Raw genomic sequence first — 18,948 nt, 5'->3', positions numbered from 1 at the left:
CTCCCACCTCTCACCACCTCCCAACTCTCCCCTCCCTTCCCACTCTCTCCCCCTTGTCTTTCCCACCTAGATTAAACATTCTGAGATGTATTGTCCATAGACAGCTTATATTGTTGCTAATAACCTTTAAAAAGGAACACTACACCTTTCTATGGTTTATGGACACTTTTTCATAATATTTACAGCAGTAGTACTGTTTTTTTGGGGAAGTCTCCCCCCCCCCCCAAGAAAAAAAAAATTATGCCTTTATTTGAAACTTGACAGGTCATTATATTCAAGGGATTATAGGATATAAAATCCAAACAGCATTATTTATGCTTTATATACTCCTGTTTATGAATATTTTTGACTTATAAACAGTGTTGTATAATTCATGATGTGGAATGAAATAAAAAGTCCAGTATATGAGTCACATTGCTTTAGCAGAGTAATCTGTGGTCAGGATATGGTGGTCAGATTGACCAATCCAATTGTTGCTGGTGACATGTAGAGAGAGAAAGGAAAAGATCATTTGAGTAAACGGTCAACAACAGGTTATGTACACATACTTAAATTGTGACCTACTTCAGCATGAATTTGTATGCAAAACAGAGTAAAGAAAGACTAAGAAAATCCCAGTAGATGTGTAGCGAGCTACAGGATTTTGTAAATGTTGAGATACGAAATTCAGGATTTGCAATTTTACTCTCTTCCTTGGTGAAAGTGAGTTTGAGTTTTGAAAGATGCTGAGTGGAAAGAGAGTGGGACATTAAAAGGAAACAAAAACTGAACCATCATTACTGGTATAAGTGATAGAGATATCTGTGGTGAATAACTTCCCATCATCCCCCTCTGCCTCCCCCACCTCTAACCCTCACTATGCCCCTCACCTTACCCTTCCCAGTCAGAATACACATACCCAGCCATCATTGGTCTACGTGATAGAGATAACCTGTGGTGGATAACTTCCCGACACAGCTTCGAAATGTTCTATTCCCTAACGGGAGATATCACAGAATAAATGTTTCCCTAGGGAAATATCACAGCATTAATGTTCCATCACACACAACGCTGAACGAGTCTAAATATGACAAGTCTTCAAGCCCAGATAACATATATACAATCTGCATTGAGCAGCTTCCCTAGTGATGCATGCTCTATGAATGCAAAATGCTTCAGCTTAGTACAAAACTCCTTCTGGGATAGAAATTTGCATTACAAGTAACAGGCAAAAGGAAGACAAATTTTAAATACAGTAGCAGGTTAAGAGAGAGCAGTCTAAATACTTCCAAAAAGAATTAAAAGAATAAAAAACTGATAATCAATTGGAGTATTTTTTAACCGCTTCAAAAGTAAGATCGAGAAAGGTCTGTTACCCCTAAAGGGAGGTGAGAGTTTCTTATTGGTTTGTATTTAATAAACAAATTATGCAAAAGAGATATTAAAATAAAAGCCATTCCTCTTTTATCCCCTTTAAAGGTTCTAGAAGATATCTTTGACAATTGGTTTTGTTATTGGTCTGTGTTTTTCTTTCATTTTTTTCTTCAAAAGTTTGCCAGTTTAGATTAGTTTTTCTTGTGTCCTTCATATGTGCACAGCACCAAACATCAGTTCACTCTTGCAATGTTTTGTTATCAACTTGAATATATGTGGAGTAATATTTAACTTGTACTGACAGCTTTATGTACAGTAACTGGTCTGCCAAGGGAGGGGAGGGGGTAGAGATTCTGCTGGCGGGACTGTAGGGCCTCCTTTCGATGGTTTGATGTAGTTTGAATTTCAGACATTGTTTGGTAGTGTTAAGCATTAAGATACAATACAGTTTTCCATTGCTTATTGTGCCATGTTGTTTGTTGGCGGATTGTAGGTGACAGCATGATTCCAACCTGTGGTTGTTGATTGGAAGTGATTTTAGATTGTTGCTCTACAGTTTAACAAGTGAAAGTTAGAATTGTACTTATGTACTTCCCTTTTTTGGTTCTTCCATTTATAATTTTTGGAGTGACTGACTCTCTTTGAAAGGAACCATAATGCAGTCTGTTGTGTATTCAGCATAATAACGTATTTCTACCAGTTTCACCCGATTCAATTTAAAATTAATTGTTCATATGTTTGGAACAGAAATAACATTTATCAGTAACTTACAAATCAGTTAGAGAAATGAACATATGAAGGGCACTAGAGAAACAAACAAATATACACAGACATTATCAATGGTAGTGACCATATGATGTATTTGCATTGTTTGTTTTAATTAATATATTGCTTGTATTAGCATTTAGAACAGATGTTAAAAATCTTAAGAACATCTGTTGCTTCAATAAAAAGACATACATAGGTACTTAGCATCGGCTCTCCCTGGTGATGCAATACATAGATATGATCAAAACGCTTTGCATATAAGAATCGGGGCTGAAGTAATTCTTGTCAGTAACTGTTGGCACTAAAAAAGCAATTTTGTCCCTATCAGACGAACAATAAATATATTGCCCAGATCCCTTGAGAGAATCTGCTGGAAATTGAAATATATGGCAGGGCTGTGCTCGGCATCTCCTCTATGGCAGGGCTGTAGATGGAGGGAGGGGGGGGGGGGATATGTCCTGCTCCCCCACCCCATACCCAACAATGTTCTGACTTTCTTCCAAATGTCTTACGCTATAAGTCACACATATACGCAATATCCTACACACTGACAATATTTCAACTGAAATGTATGACAAAAATGTACTACTTGAAATGATGGAAACGATAGTACCATTTTGCATCTAGTCGTCTCCCTCTACCCAAACCAAAATTCATCACTTTCTCCCCGCTGTGAAGACTCTACCCTCTGCTAAGACTCTCCCCATAGAGAGACATAGGCGAACATTTGTAACCCCAGCCTTCCCCCTCCCCTCCGAAAACGAATAAATAAAATATACAACTCTGGCTACGGGCTTGCTGTAGAGGATAACTTCTCTCCATCTTTGCAGGAGATACCACTCGCCATGAGAAATCCTCTGGGGTTGGCCAAGATCTGGCAACAAAGTCTGGTACCGCTTCACTTGCACTGGTATCACACCAGCATACCTGGTGTCGGTCAGACCACCTGTCCTCTCCTACCATACTTCAGATGGACAATCAAGCAGTTGGGGTTAGAACTGAGTGAAGAAATCACCTGAGAGTTTCTTCATCTTTTGCTTACTGAGCATGGCAATGGAACGGAGACTGTTAGGATGGTGTTTCGACCTGTGTGTGGGAGGGTAAAGGATCGTGGACTGAATAACAGATTCGGTGTGATGAGAGACAGGGGTGTGAAGGGAGATGAGAATTTCTCCTACTTCTTTTTAAGTTGATCTCAGACAGGGAGAGATTTATCTCAGACTGTACTGCAAGAAAAAATCTGTGTTGTTTAATGTAAGAAAGAGGGAATACTTTAGTGTTTGAATAATGTATAGTAGTTTGAGGGACCTTCTGACCTTTGACTCTTGTAATATACTATGGTTCCTATGTACTAAACCCTGCTAGATGCATCTTTGTACTTACAAGTATAGCAATATGATCATTTTGTGTAGCATCTCACAATGCTTTACTGGATTAATTATTCCCCGGGTGTGTGCCGTCTCGATCCAAGCAGGATCTTCTGTGCGAGAGAGGTACATGTAGTAGACTGCCCCTGAAGACCATCTTCAGATATTTAGCATATTGAGAGACTTCAATGCTGTCTCACATGTAATCTTATTAAATACTGTATACAGTAATAACGCAACCTCAGAACAAACATAATTAGTTACGATCAATTTCCTCACAAATTGGCAAAGTTTTTCCGTGGCCCATTTGACAAGATTTTGTGACTTTTAATACCAAGTCGTCTTGTTGAGATAAAAAGAAGGAAAAAATCCAATATTGTGTGATCGATATATGTTCTGACAAGACCTGTATTGAAACACTCTTGGATTTCAAACAATAACCATGATTGATCGTTGACCATGCATCCTCCATGCATGAATAACAAACTTGTTCATTAATCATCGTCCAGGGTATGTTTATTATCGACAAGTTTCCATGACAACAGGTCGACATAGCTCCTTGCAGTATTCTATTGTTTGTTTTCATATCAAACCTCAAACTGCTCCGAGTTCTTTACAGTCTAGAGAGCTACCATAGTGCTGAATAACATTTGAACGATAAATCCAATATATGTCAATCTTTTTATAAAAACAGGTTATTTTGCAACCATCAAAAGTCTACAAATTAAATTGCCAAAGAGAAGAAAAAAACAAGAGAAGAAAAGAGTACTGCAAATAACAAGATGGAGTCGATGATAATACTAATGTATTAAACCCTGTTCCGATCACAATTGTAGATATATATCGTGTGTTATCGGTCTTACCTCTGGCCAGGGGAAATGATGTGGGTGTCGGTTACACGTTATTATGTTGCTGTTACCTCAATGGCACATGAAACACACCGCCACCCACTGTGTTAAATGCAACTGATGTATAACCGTGGGCGGCATACACTGTTCGAGGCTAACAACATGACTTTGTGCTCTTTTAAAAGTTTGTAAGATCCTTATCTTTTAGTGGGCAGAAATTGTTTAACAATTTAAATGAATTATTTATTTTTTATTTTTCAGAGCAGCTAAGTTTTGAATAAAACTATGAATAAAATATGTGCTATTCCTTAAGCTTAGTATTTGTTTTGTATAGTCATCTTGTAGTTCAGACTTGGCATTGTGCCAAGCAAGAGTGCATGTAAGTGTTGCTAGGGATATTGACCCTCTTCATCATCTTGTAGATAATTTATAATTAAAGTGGCATGCGGATGTGTAATATTGAATAGAAAAACTCAACTGCTGGTAGAGTCCAAAGGTCATCTGGGTCACCAGCAGTCAAACCATGGAAACCATTTACATGATAAACACGATACAGTAAGTGCTGTATCTCATGGTAGAAATCAGGACATTTATATTATAATCGCTGTTTCTGGTGAATAAGCAGAAGTCTATTGCAATGAATTAATCAAAACTTCAATGCATTTTTGCATTCAGGTTTGGGACCATCTTGGCCCTGAAAATCCATTTTGGAATAATTTCTATGGGCCTGAATTTGTGGGGTCAAATATTTTTGGAACCATTTTTATGCCCAAATTTCTTGTGGATCAATTTTTAAGGGACAAATATATTTTTCAGCCAGTTTCTTTGTGCTAAATATTTTTATGGCCATTGAGGCGCAAAATTTTATTGGGTCCAAATTTTGGAGGAGGGGTCAAAGTTTTAACATTGCAGCAACTCCACAGCCTTAAATTGGATTGTATCCAAACTTGGGATGCAGTTGTTGGTTAATAGCTGGTACATGAAGGCGTTAACTTGTTGTAACTTGTTGTCTGGGCCCCCAAAAATTTTGGTCACATGCTTAGGCAAGTTGGGCCCAAATTTTATTTCCACCTCAAATGCAGTTTTCAGACATATTATTTGGGCCCTGTTGGGACCACATTTTATAGGGTTCAAATATTTTTTTTTGGGGGGGGGGGAGACAAATGACAAATTATATTTTTGGCCCCAAGTTTGGGTAAGGAAATATTGGAGAAAGAATATTCTCATTTTGGTGGGAAATTTATTTTTCATCATGGTGGTTACAGCGAGGAAGGAGTGTACCGTTGTGACTCTATGAGCTGCTAGGCAGTTACTGTAAGTACCACTTTACTTACCACTCCTGAAACTAAATCAGTATTTATGAACTCCTCACATTGGCTTTCTATGACCTCACCTTAAAAGAACAGAAAAAAGTTGTTGAGGTTGAAGAGTGAGCAACTTTTAATTATTTTAATAATTCAAGAAGAAATAAAATTTCAACTTTATGATAAAGAATGGGATGATTGCATGGGTAGGTGTGGAAACCTCTCAGCTACCTCAAAGAGGAAAAGTGAAAGTAATACCCATCACCTCAGAGCTTATACAACCACAGACTTACACTCACTAAGTAGTACATGTAGCTTATTTCGAGGGTCCACTTTATAGTTTCCATGAATCATCGGTGACTGTTATGGAGCCATCCAACATATAAAGCAGCGTTATTTTCAACTTGCACAACAAAATGACAGTTGCCAATCAACTTCAGAAGCCAGTGGCGGAGCGTCCATATAGTCAGGGGGGGCGGATGCCCCCCCCTGACGGACTCAAATGGACTGCTGGCGCCCTTTTCAGCTTTTTACCACTCTTTACTTATTCGCGATTATTGACTTTTTAATTGCGCTCTCATCTACCTATTGACATTTGTCACATTTTGTTGGTGTAATTTCCTGACAAAATGCTCTAACGGCTATTTATTCTTCGTTTATCTGCAAATTAGCAAGACCGGGAAAGGGTCATTTCCGTTGATCTGGGGAGTATCTATACTCAAAAAAATTCTGTACGCTCTGCGCCAACCTGTGGTGGCGCTCCGCTTAGATAGTGTCCAAAGCGCCCCTACAGACCATTATCGCCCCCTCTGACCAATACCCCTAGCTCCGCCACTGTCAGAAGCATGAGACATCCCAACAACAACATCCAACACAACAAGTAGTCATTCCAGATAGGAAGTTAAGGAGAGCAGTGAAGATTCAGATGAGAAGTAGAACTTTCACTGCAAAGGAAGTTAAAGTTAGTAACAAAATTCCCAATATTAGCATGATTGACACATGCATGACTACATTTTCTTAAGCTGTTCTTTTCATTAAAGTGCAATATGAGAACTGCTATGTAGCATTGCCACACTGATACTAATGTCAGTGTGAAATCAAACTAGCTCTGACCCTACTAATGTCAGTGTGAAATCAAACTAGCGACTGACCCTACTAATGTCAGTGTGAAATCAAACTAGCGACTGACCCTACTAATGTCAGTGTGAAATCAAACTAGCTCTGACCCTACTAATGTCAGTGTGAAATCAAACTAGCTCTGACCCTACTAATGTGTGTGCAAAGGTTTCTGAGACTGTACAGTATGTTCCAATAATTGACATTAATACTTGGTAGTAGCAGTTTGGTGTTGTACTATCAAAATGTACAACAGTGTTTATAAGAGGGATACGAACCTTATCTTATTTTGTGCTAAAATGGTTTCATGGGATTCCCATGAAGAAGAAATGAATGAAGCAAGAGACCATATCGTAGGATTGGTTTAGATTGAAATTGTAATACCATAGGGTGGCATACTCCTATTAGTGTCTATATCAATCCACGCCTAGTGTTTTCCTTTAATTTAATGGGCCAATTTAATTAAACTCTATCAGCCTTGATTATTGCTGAAGGTGTTGGGTATGATGTGTAATCATGAAATATTACAAAACATCTCATCAATTTATGCTTGAGTGATTTTGGTGCCAAGTTTCGTGAAATATCACCAAAATATCGCAATATTGCATGCTTTTGACATTGTGGGTTGCATCTCATAAGCATTTAAAGGAGCCTTTCTACTCCTTAATATTAAAGGAGCCATTCACTCTTTAATATTTTCTGAGCATTAAAGGAGTGTTCCAACATTAAAAAGCTAGTTTATGATTTTATCAAGCATTGTTTATTACACAATTGTTTTTCCTTTTCCTCTAATGTACAGCATCGCTAATGGGGAAAAGAATACCAGCGCTTAAAGAGATAAACTGAGTTCTGCCTTCCCTTGCCATACTATATCTCCCCCCTACCCCCCCCCAACCCATGGATGTCGCCACCAGACTTCTCTAACCACCCAATCCTTTACATGAAAACAATGTCCAATCAATTGTCAGGTAGTGTTTATAGAGTTATAGAACAACAGTGTTTGTTTCAATTATCAAGAAAACTTCTTTGCATATGCTGGTCTTCTCTACTGCTTTCAAATGCTAGCTAATGGCTAACTTGATCAATTGTCTTGCAGTCTTTTCTTGTTATAGTTTTGCCTTCTTTTGTGTAATCTAAATAATTAAGTCACTCACTATTTTATTTAAAGGCAACAATGAACTAAGGGATTTTTTTTGGATCAACAGATAACTTCTGGAGATGAGTGGAATAACCCCAATGTTGGATGCTTCTCGGCCAAAAGATGTTTTTCTCATCAACTTCAAAGCAGTTGCTACATATTTGATTGATAGTGTTCAAAGTTAAAAGTCTGCCAAAGCAATAGTAATAATAATGATAATTCCAGACCAGATACTAAATGCATTTTACACATGCACACTTTGGCAGCCGCTGCTGTGAGTATCCACCTTTATAATTACTTTCATGATTTTGAGAGCAGGTTCCTTTTTTCTTTACTTGGATTTTGATCTTTATTTTTTAAGATCTTTAGCTTGACTTGTCACGTTTCGATTTATTTTGATTAATACCTGGTTGGCTTTATAAATTTGCTGACCACAAAACAAAAAAAAACTATTTTAAAAGCAATGATGTCATAGATTATGGATGATTTTTAAATGTTCTTTGAATATTCAATATGTTTGCCTAGCATTACCCTTCCTGCAAGTTGTTGACCAAAGCCAATAGTTAAGAGCAAAGATGTCATAGATTATGGAGGATTTGAATTTTTTGCTTGAATCTTGACAGGTCTCAACTATGAAGTGTGGCCTTTTGCCGATCAGTCAAGAAGCCTTGATTTGTGGTGAGATCTCGTACTATGACTACACGGGGATCGTGGTCGAGGAGGAACAGAACGATCAAATCATCAGGGCCCTTGGACCCAAAAACAAGATCCTATTCTTGCGTAACCATGGTATCGTCTGCTGTGGTGGGTCCATAGAGGAGGCGTACTTCCTAGCCCTCAACTGTGTAGCAGCATGCGAGATACAGGTAAAGAATTAGCTGGACTTTGTCCAACGTGGTCGGATTGCTCGTTAAACTTAGCAGTGTGAGGCCAAATGTTCTCTGGGTTATATTACAGCTTGTTCATGCTTTTCCGTTCCAGAATAATATTTTGGAGACCTGTGAAAGTTACAGAGTTTTCCTTTTTTAAGCTGTTTTTTTAAAGAGCCGGGAATGGGGTGGGGGGGGAGGGGGTTGAGGGATAAAAGGGACGAGATTAGTCAACTCCAAACACAAAGTAAATGGTATGGATTGAGTTAATCTTTGATATGACCCTCTCCTCTGAGAATAGTTATCTGAAATTTTCAAACTGTTTCCAAACAATGTAATCAATTTGGATGATTTATTGTCTTGTTAATGGTTGTATCTCCTAGCCTACACTTAAATTGATTTTGCCATTAGCATAGTCTACTCCTGTATCAATATGTAGTCATTACACTCTCCTCAACTCTCTCCACCTCCGAAGATTCCGCTTCTGTACAAACTTTTGTTTTCTTTTCCCCCGAGTCGAACTAGGCTCTGAGTAACAGCAGAAAGCCACCTGCAATAGCAAAGCCTGCTCCATGAAATGAAAAGAAAATAACAGTGGTTGAAAAAGTACGTTTGGCTGGAATAATAGCTAGTCTTGATGCGACTTGCCGACTCAAAATCAGATTTATGGATTTGGATTAAGGCATAGTAGGGGATGTTTGCTTTCTAACATGTATGTGCACTAATAATGTTGACATTCATCGATAAATGACAAGAAACGGCAAAGGAGGAATAAGAGAGATTAAAAGAGTCGCTCGTAAGACTTGTGTTCCATAATGTAACAACAAACTGCATTCAAACGTTTTACCGTATGCTAATTATTCGTGACAGATACGTGCCGTAGTCGAAGGCCTGGATAATGTCATCCACCTACTGGATGAAGTCAGAGACAAGGTCCGCGAAGCGACTGCCAAGGGCGAAGGTGGGGTCAGTGAGACGGGACACAAACTGAAGGTCGGTGAACTGGAGTTGGAAGCCATGATGAGACATTTGGACAATATGGTAAGATTTCAAAATGCAAAAAAATATTCCAACGCACTTGGCCTGCAATGTCTATGCAGCAGACAAACTAGCCTTATTTGCATTTAAAGATCTGGGCAGACATAGCAATAATTTACTATGCTTATTGCCAACCAATGACGTCGCTTATTAACGTATGAGCTTTTTGATCATATGCGTACCAAGCCAATACGCTTTATTACGTGAGATAATTCAGTGAGAAGTGAGTTTTGTGAAGTCAGTGTGGATAAGCAGGTAGCTTTGACGTAGCAGGATGGTTGGATACACCATTCGATTTGATTTGTGTCGCACTTGAAAAATCTAATTGTTACAACTTGATACTTTCTTAGATTCAATATATATATATATATTGTATTGGCAACATTCTTGACTTAATAATCAGAATGATTTCATACAGAATTGAACACAATCGATATTTTTTCGGTTTGGGGGAACTTCATGAAGCTCCCTACAAGTGATCTGTCGCACACCCCACCCATTTTGAAAATATTTTCAAGATCACTTGCGAAATTGTGCCGTATCATGGATATGGCATAGAAACGGAAGGGAATGTTCCAATTAGTATGGTCTTGAATGCACCAAAGACAGCGAATGTGTGAGATTTTGAAAGAGATACTTGTGGAAGACTTGATATGTAATCATTTCATGAGTGAAACCGCAAAGAAGACAAAGATGGAGGAATGTTGTGCTGCTGATGTTAGATGTAAGAGTGACTTTGATCTGCACCCAGCACAAAAATTTGATCACTGGAACTTTTTTTCATTTTTGACAGTGTTACAGAACAGGCTATGTGTACCGCCAGCCGTTTGTGAGACATGAACTGAAGCCCAAGAGCGACGTCGCCCAGTACCCAGCCGCCTCCACCAACTTCACTTACATCTACGACAACAAATTTGAGAAGAGCAAATAAGAGTCACCGATCAAGGTGTTGAACAGGAGGCAGGCCGGCGAGAAGACGAAATGGCTGAACACGGCAAACACATACTCCAAGGTGGAGGTAGCCTAAAAGTACACCGACTGGGGAGAGAAAGAGGAAGGGGAAGACGAGGGCTACAAGACGAAGATACACGTGAGTAGTAGTGACATGTAATTGGTGGTAGGCACATCATCCGTTTGACAGAATCACCCGACAGAATCCCTAATTTTGGGCAATTTGGGGACTCATACAATTCAATTGATTATACGTCATCCATAACTCTTCTCTCTCGTTACATTTTTTCACAGTGGGTAGGTGACAAGGACCCCAAGAGTGGTGATGCAGTCGCTATCACCGATCCACAACAGTTTGCAAGACAGGGACAAGATCCTAAGGAGTACAAGAAGAAGGCTAAAACCGTGAGAACTTTAAACACTTAAATTTTTCATTCTTCAATCTCTCCTCCTTAGTATCACTATTCAATGTCCTCTTAGTGTTATATTATGTGTCTTCTTAGTGCTATGTTATGTGTTCTGTCATTCTGACATCTTTGATAGATGTCCCAAAGAGTGTCTGCCGATGAAGTTTACGTAATCATATTAGCCAGAAATGAATAATTGATGAGGTCACACCTGCATCCAACAGAACGAGGCATTTAGCTCTCATGCCACACGCTCCTTGCAGCTGGTGCCAGGACCGCAGTGGAAAAAGGCATGAATTTTAATACCTCATCCTTAATAGCAGAGAGACTGTGAATAGAAGTGTTATAATGTTACCAACGAGGATGTTAAATACTCTTTGAATTTCGGGTTAGGCAAGAGCGTTTTGGGGATGAGACGCACCCTGGACCCATCTCTGAAGTTCTGGCAGGTATAACTTACAGAGATGCTCGCAGGACACAGGTGCGTTGGAATTTTCCTTGTCTCTGGCCCCCTCCACCTTCGATTCTTCTCCCCACCCCCCCCCACCCCCTCTGCATTTATATATTAAGTCCACATTCTTAAAGGTACCAGAGCTTACATTTCTAAACTACGGCATCTCTTGTTTTAGATTATGAATAGCAGAGCCACCCTTCTATTTCTGTTTATAGAATGATTTGCGTATCAGTATAAAGTATACCTACTAGGTTCGGTAGTATGTCAGCTGATAAGGTTTTTATTTTCATGGACAAGACCGTAATAAGTTGGTGTAGGGTTACACAGCAGTTGTACGGGTATGCTACTGTAGACAAGGAAGGAATAAAGCGCCCTCGCTACCTGTTGTGTTCCAACACCCCTCATACCAGCCTAACAGTGTCCTGTTTCATTTAAGCTTTTACACTGGTACGAGAGTAAACCACCTGTATCAGCCCGACGACCCTCTCATCAATAAAGTGTACTGTTTCACATAGCAAAGAAAATCCTGGAAAAATTAACAGAAAAAATGCAGCCAACTGAAAATTCTTGGAATGAATGTAATATTGTAAACATTGATCAAGATCTAATAATATGGTATAGTTTGATCAAGGTACCAGTTTACTTAAGAATAGAAAGTCTTTTTTTTTCGTCTGTAGTTAGGTAATTACTTGGCCGGTCTATCTCCCAATCCCAACAATTTTTTTAATGTTATTTGATTAAGCATTATCTTGACCGCACCTACCAATGGGCTGTCAAAAACTTAAGTATCCTTGCTTAGAAAAATTGTAAAAAATTTCATCTTTAATCCAAAACAAGCACTAAGTAATAGAAAGAGAGAAAATAAAAGGGAGGGGGGAGGGGGGGGCAATTTTGTTTTATCAATGTGCCTGGTGTGACAGTCGTAAAGATACCATTCATGTGCACTTATTAAAGTGTGGTGAAATTTATGAATGGTCTCGACATCCCTGCCGTTAGGTTCTATGTAGGTAATATTAGTGAATGTACCTCAAGAAAGTACATGTGCTACGGGGAAAAGTTGAGAAATTAGCCACCCCCCTCCTTCCCCCCACTCCACCCAGTAAAATGTGTGGGTAAATTGACACTGAAGCTAGTACTTGGACATGCCACTGGAGTTGCACTTCATGTTAAAATCAATAGGTTGAACAAACTTCCATTGATAAGATCGAATTAATTGATCAATCTCAACTTACTAAAAGCCAGCTTACTCGGAAAAAAATATCTTTCAGTTATGGCTTGTTTTGATATTCTTCATTAATGATTACACAAAGTGATTGGTTTTAAGTGTAGAAATCATGTCACCTTTTATGTGAGTTTCCATAAATCAGTGCTTTGCTTTACTTTTGTTGGTGAACTCGGTTTGATCAGTGATGTTCTACCCAACCTCTACCCCCCACCTATCCCCACCCCCAAATTGCAGTTGTTTATGAATTGGTTTGACTAAACTCACATGTTTGAAAGACTTGCCTGCAGCTTTTGTTTTCTTTTCAATTGAGTGTTTTGTTTTGAAATTATTTTATGAAGTGGTATTGTTTTCGTAAGCTTCACTTTCACCGTCATTTTGCATGAAAAATATGTTTTTATGGTAATGTGTGTATCTTTGCTGAACATCAGAAAGAAAAAAAAAGTTCAAGAAGATTATTTCATGATGAAACAATAGTTTAGAGAATTAATACCCAGGAGATTCTCAAAGAATATTATTTTAGATTTGCCAGATTTTCTGAAAACATCGGTTCTGATCCTGCCAGACTGTATGTTTATTGTTCAGTTAAAGTAGCATTCAGCTTGAAAATTCTCAATTAAAAACCAAACCATGTATACCATATCAAATACGAACATAATCGATTTTTGGGGACAAATTCTGGTATTTATTTAAAGTTTTCACTTGGGTTGGGACGGGGTGGAGGATGGGAGATCGTTGGTCATCAGAGGGGGCTGAAATGAGGGAGATGTCACGCCATATCAAGATTTGTGGTCAGTGTTGTTCTGCGTGTCCTGCTTAATGAACAATGCTCTCATCTTCTGGATGATTCGACCAATCAGCATTCACTCCAGGACCATGTTAAGTTGTCACATTTTGTGGCATTCTTTTCCTCTACTTCCTTGGAATCTTAAAAGCCATCATTATTAAAGGAGACAAGCTTTATTGAACTGTTGAGAGAAGAGTGAACAAACAAGAAATTTTAAGAGGAGACTATGAAACAAAGAGATAGCAGTACAGTTGCCTTTAGTTAAAATTGGTCGTAATTATCGTAATGGGCGTTTATGGCGGTCAATGATTACACACTTCCTGGGTTTGGATAAACTGTTACAAGCTTCTGTCACTGGGTCCTTTCTTTCTTCCAACCTGTTGTTGACAAATTTATCTATTTAGAGTTCCTCCTGTCAAGAATTACGAGTTTTACTGTTTATCGCTCTTTGCTATCATCTCAGTGAAGCTTGAACATATATGCAAATGTAAAGTTGATAGGAATTATTAAACCTATAATGCATTTATCCATATAATCATTATTATGATGAACATCTGCATGTACATTATATCAAAAATAACATTTCTGCTTTCCATCTTGAGAGAGGGATGTATATTTGACAGTCTTTCTGCAATATTTTATGTCATATTTTCATGCCATGATGGCCGCCTTTTATATATATTACAAATGGAAGAAGTATGAGTTAATTTTATATTTAACACATATAACACAGAAGTATGAATTATATTATATTACACATGGAGAAAATTAAACTGACAAATGTGATGAATGGTTTCATCCTCTGCTGATTCTTGTTTTGGTCATGAGAGGGACGAGAGAAACACAACAGAGGTTTTTATAAATAACAGCTCACACCTCGTCTTCCTTGATTTTGCCCTCCTCAGCCAATCAACCCGAATGTTCAAGTCTACGCCAAGTCTAAAGGAATTATCCAGAGGGAGTACCAAGACGAGGCTGCACTGTACACGGCCTACGCTTCCAATCCATTTACGTCGATGTCAGAGAGAGAAATCCGTGATTACAAGAAAGAAATTGCGGCCAATACTGGTCAAGGTTTGTTCATCTCATTTTACAAGTCCTGTAGATAAATTTTTTTTATCCAGGTTTTTTTTTTGGTGGGTGGGGTGGGGGGGTCCAGGGGGTGATATGAGGGCTCACTGACACGGCTTGGGTCTATGACTTATCAGCTCTTGTCCCCCCTTCCCATCCCCTACCCCTTCCAAGGAAAGGGAATTGCCATGAAAGACAGATTTACACTCTACTTTAGATGTTATCATTACAAGTCTTTCTGTTTCACTCTTCAAGGAGAGTGAGAAAACCCATCTCCGAACGTTTCCTCCTTCGCAACACCGATTTGAATCTCTCCTCAGCAGTTTCTTTTCTGGCTTAAATCATGCTACCCCCCTCCCAATCCCACCACATTAAAATCCTGCTCCTTCCCTCCCACTCAAATTTTGTTAAACTCTGCTATCATCCCACCCCCCCCCACCACCACTGCTACCTACTTACACCATCACCCTAGCTTATACCCTGCTCGTAGGCTGAAATAGAATGGTCTGTCGTCACACCTCTGGAGGGTGGTGTTGACCCACTCTCAGTTGATGGATTACATCATCCTCGTCATCTCTCACTCATAGATCTACTTTTCTCTCCTCTTCCTCACTACAGATGTGAAGGAGATTGAGCTGATCGTGCAAGCCGAAAAGACTGAAATTAAAGAAACCAAGAAGGAGAGTGAGGATGGAGAAGATCAGAACACAGAAAATTACAACCAGGACTGTGACCATTCTCAGAGGTAATAATCTGCCAGAGCTTACCACTTACGGCTGGTGGAGAGAGAGATGGAAGGTCGTTGTCATTCCTCCTGTTCAAGACGCGGCTACATAACCTAGCTGTGGATTGTGATTTTACAATTCATTTTAGTCCTGTATTCTCCAGCTTCCTCTCTCTTAACCCAGCACAACCCTCTTAAAACTTAAAATAAGTTGGCTATAGTATGTATGTGTGTGTTTGTATATGTATGTATGTAAGTTCTAAAGCCATGAGAGACCATACTATGGCCCACTCAATACATCACATGCATAAATAGGTGCGTTTCTGTTGGTTTTGATACAGTCATGGTAGAATTTAATTATGATCTCCTCAATGCCTCTCTTTTGTACGATTGCAGTTTTCCATCCTCTCTCTCTCGTCACAACTCTTTCAGATCAACCGGGGACGGTAGAAACGACCACAGTCAGTATCATGAACGGCGAGAAGGAAGACAACGATGACAGGGGGACCCTCCCCCACCCCCGAGGGCAGTCAGAGCGTGGAAGGTTCCCCCTCGAAGGATTCGTCCCTCTCGCCGACCAAGAAGAAGAAGAAGTTTCGCACGCCATCATTCTTGTCAAAGAAGGCGGAGAGCTAGAGGAAGAATCGCTACTTTCAAAATGACGAGTCAAAATTCTTTTCATAAGTTTGTTTGTGTGGAAAGTTGGTTGTAAACGTTAGTAAGCAGCACTGTTAGAGTTCAACTGTCCGACGCTGTGAGAAGGAGAGGCGGCCAGCATATCTCCCAAGTACTGATCACAATAATCCTCCCTCCCCTCTCGTTATTACGATTTTTTAACATTTTTTTTTCTCTCTGTGCAAGTACTATGTTTGTAGACGCATGATAACAGCTACCTTTCAGTCAAGTATATGCCTACTCCGTGATGCGAGAAGCTTCTCTCGAGTATCCACGGCGACGTGAAGTAGTCAGGGCAGAGGTCAACGGTATAAAAATGTCCAGATTTTTTTAGTTTTTGGGGGCTTCCATTATATAAGTTTATTGGGTTGTTGTTAAATAGTGAAATTAACTCTAGACTAGATCAGCATCATGTTCCAGGGGAAAGTTTTCTCCCTCTCTTTATTTCTCCCCCCCTCCCCTTACTTTTCTCTTAAATTTTAGGCTAACAGGATCGCAGAGCGTACACAGTCTATTTACTTCAGTCGCATAATGTAACTTTTTTGTATAGAACATAATATCATGTATTTGTCGGAACAGATTTTAAGCATTGGAGACGTATCACTTTCCTCGGTTAGTATTTTGTGTAGATATGTATGAGAATGGCAAACATAAAGGCTCCTTCCTTCTTGCATGCCCAGGTTGCCGTAACCGGACCACGTGTCGGTTCGGTTTGTGTATTTCCCTGAAATGTTATTCTCATTTGTATTATTTTTTTTTTAACCTATCTGAATGTTTGCATTGTTAATATCATGCATGTTGTGAAGAGAAAGTTTGTCTTTTGTTTCTGTTTCGAGGCCAGGTCACAGTGATAGAAATCATGATAACTACAGGTCTTTGACATGTACAAACTGCCTTCACAATCGAGAGAAAGCCACTCGCTCGTAATGTTATTACATTGGAGCACAAACGTCTCCTTTTAAACATACTTTTTTTTATTTCAGTTCTTGAACTTCAAAAATCCAGCCATGATTTTTAAACCACATTAGAACTGCTGTCGTGAAAGTAAACATTGAAAATCGCTTTGCTGAAATATTTCTGTATATTCTCGTGGATCAGGACTATCAGACTAGCGTTATGTTGTAACAAAACTCTCTTCACAGGACGAGAGAGGCATGTTTAGAATTAATTCTGGACATTCCGCAGTGCAAAGTTCCAGTAACCAATGCAGCTTATATTTACTCGTGCGGCTTTGTTTATGTGCGGTTATCAGGAGCATCACACAGAAATAAGAATAAAAAAAATTCCCTAGCTAATTTATCATTTGCAATTATTATTTTTTGCTTGTTCTCTAAAATCACTAAAACAAAATTGCCCAAGCATTTTTTGCCAGGAGTCTTAGCCATATCCAATTTCTAGTATGCCATGTACGATCCATGGAGATAAGAAATGATCTGGAATTGCTTTAATTTGTTTTGCCAAAGATGTTAAACATAGTAAACGAGCAGACACTGCTTTTCTCTAATGTCAATAAGAAACACTTTGAAACTGCCTGTAAGGTGTGCATTTGCTCTCATATAAACACATCGTGTTATGTGCACAGTACACTTCACAGGCATGCTTCATTTTGTTTCTATATTTGAAGGATAGCTTTTTTTCCCCCTTTTTTTTCTTTTTTTCCTATTGGCTTTGGATTCAGACCTTCTACTTAAAATTTAGTTGTAGGGGTACCTTAGTAAGTGCAATTTTAATAGTATTGAAAACAAAAGAAAAATAACGTAATTATCATATAGGTCTTTTTGTGATTTTCGCAGGTTTAACAATAGAAAGAAAATGGGGAATATTTCATTAACAGCATCTGGTCAACAGAGGCCGATCTGTATGGAATATGGTTTGTTTAGTAATGTAGTGTAGTGTAGAGTAGCATGAATAAAACCATTAATCTTGTTGAATGGATGAAGAATGAATGGGCTTTGTGAAACCTGGTACTTTGTAATAAAAGAAAGAAGGAAACAAACATTTCAAAGGGTATTTTGTTTTTCAAATATGACTGCATGTTGAAATTTTCATTATTTTCCTTTGGATATGAGATGTAATCTTCATTTGTACAACAAAGCCAAGCTTAAAATCAATCTTTACTGTTTTTTTCTTCTTAATTCATAATAATTAAATGGCTAGACATGTAAAGAGTATGAATATATTCCTCATTCCTTGTGTTATTAGGTTACGTCTTGGATGCATGTATTCATGTTTAAAGTATTCATTACGACTTGTATTCTTACAGAGGTTGAAGGGAAATATTACAAATAGAAAGAGGCAATATTTATAGACAAGTTTGGTTCAACTGATGTTCATTAAAGATGTACTGAAACTACAAGCACAATTAATATTCATGTCATATATCAAAATTAGCATGATTCCTATGCCTGATTTCCCATGTTGTCGTGTGAGCGTTCGCGTTTAAGTGGAGGGTTTTGCAGTCACCATGGGAACCGATACCCCAAAGATTGTATAGTTCATGCATGTAGTTTGCTTAACTAAAATTTTTGGAAAAATAGATTCTTTGCACAGAAATATTAGATAATATTATATAAAATATATATATTATATTATATAAAAAAGAATGGAAACAAAAAAAAATTTGGGAAGGTGAGGTGAGGTATAACTGCAAAGCTGTAAAATGACACAAAGTTCATAAAAAGTTTAAATTGAGATAGAAAGTTGAATGTATATCCTGTATGGTATTTAATTAGTGTTATGTAACCAAATTTGAATATTGATATAAAGAAACCTAAAAATGGTTTTCGAATAGTGATTGATTACGGTCAGAAATGCTGTAAAGAAATTGCCAAGATATTAATCGTGACGTTGTATTTG

The 18,948-nt window shown here is 38.4% G+C and overlaps 2 protein-coding genes across 7 annotated transcripts in view; both read left to right on the top strand.

Annotated features, from left to right (window-relative positions):
• Positions 1-11,163, top strand: part of LOC139961847 (gamma-adducin-like) — a 62,801-nt gene extending 51,638 nt beyond the window's left edge. For all 6 annotated transcript variants that reach the window (XM_071961424.1, XM_071961420.1, XM_071961419.1 and 3 more), the window contains 4 exons: positions 8,518-8,760; positions 9,634-9,804; positions 10,595-10,891; positions 11,047-11,163. In XM_071961424.1, coding sequence (XP_071817525.1) covers positions 8,518-8,760; positions 9,634-9,804; positions 10,595-10,732 — 552 coding nt within the window. In that variant the 3' untranslated portion in view covers positions 10,733-10,891; positions 11,047-11,163. The remainder of the gene's footprint in view (positions 1-8,517; positions 8,761-9,633; positions 9,805-10,594; positions 10,892-11,046) is intronic.
• Positions 10,783-18,655, top strand: LOC139961330 (protein hu-li tai shao-like). Its single transcript, XM_071960461.1, has 6 exons — positions 10,783-10,830; positions 11,047-11,135; positions 11,553-11,640; positions 14,528-14,696; positions 15,312-15,438; positions 15,850-18,655. Exons 1-6 carry the CDS (start codon positions 10,783-10,785, stop codon positions 15,914-15,916), a joined length of 588 nt encoding a protein of 195 aa, XP_071816562.1. The 3' UTR covers positions 15,917-18,655.
• The last annotated feature ends 293 nt before the right edge of the window (positions 18,656-18,948 follow it).

Source organism: Apostichopus japonicus, chromosome 20, assembly GCF_037975245.1.
Source record: "Apostichopus japonicus isolate 1M-3 chromosome 20, ASM3797524v1, whole genome shotgun sequence".
NCBI classification, from domain to species: Eukaryota; Metazoa; Echinodermata; class Holothuroidea; order Aspidochirotida; family Stichopodidae; genus Apostichopus; species Apostichopus japonicus.
Note: the sequence above shows the minus strand (reverse complement) of the source record. Positions and strands in the feature narration are given on the sequence as shown.

Bases quoted from the DNA above. Each gene is read 5' to 3' on its own strand.
- LOC139961330 (XM_071960461.1), top strand. From the start codon at position 10,783: ATGGCTGAACACGGCAAACACATACTCCAAGGTGGAGGTAGCCTAAAA. The intron at 11,641-14,527 runs GTGCGTTGGAAT...TGCCCTCCTCAG, and splicing joins GAGATGCTCGCAGGACACAG to CCAATCAACCCGAATGTTCA. The intron at 14,697-15,311 runs GTTTGTTCATCT...TCCTCACTACAG, and splicing joins TGCGGCCAATACTGGTCAAG to ATGTGAAGGAGATTGAGCTG.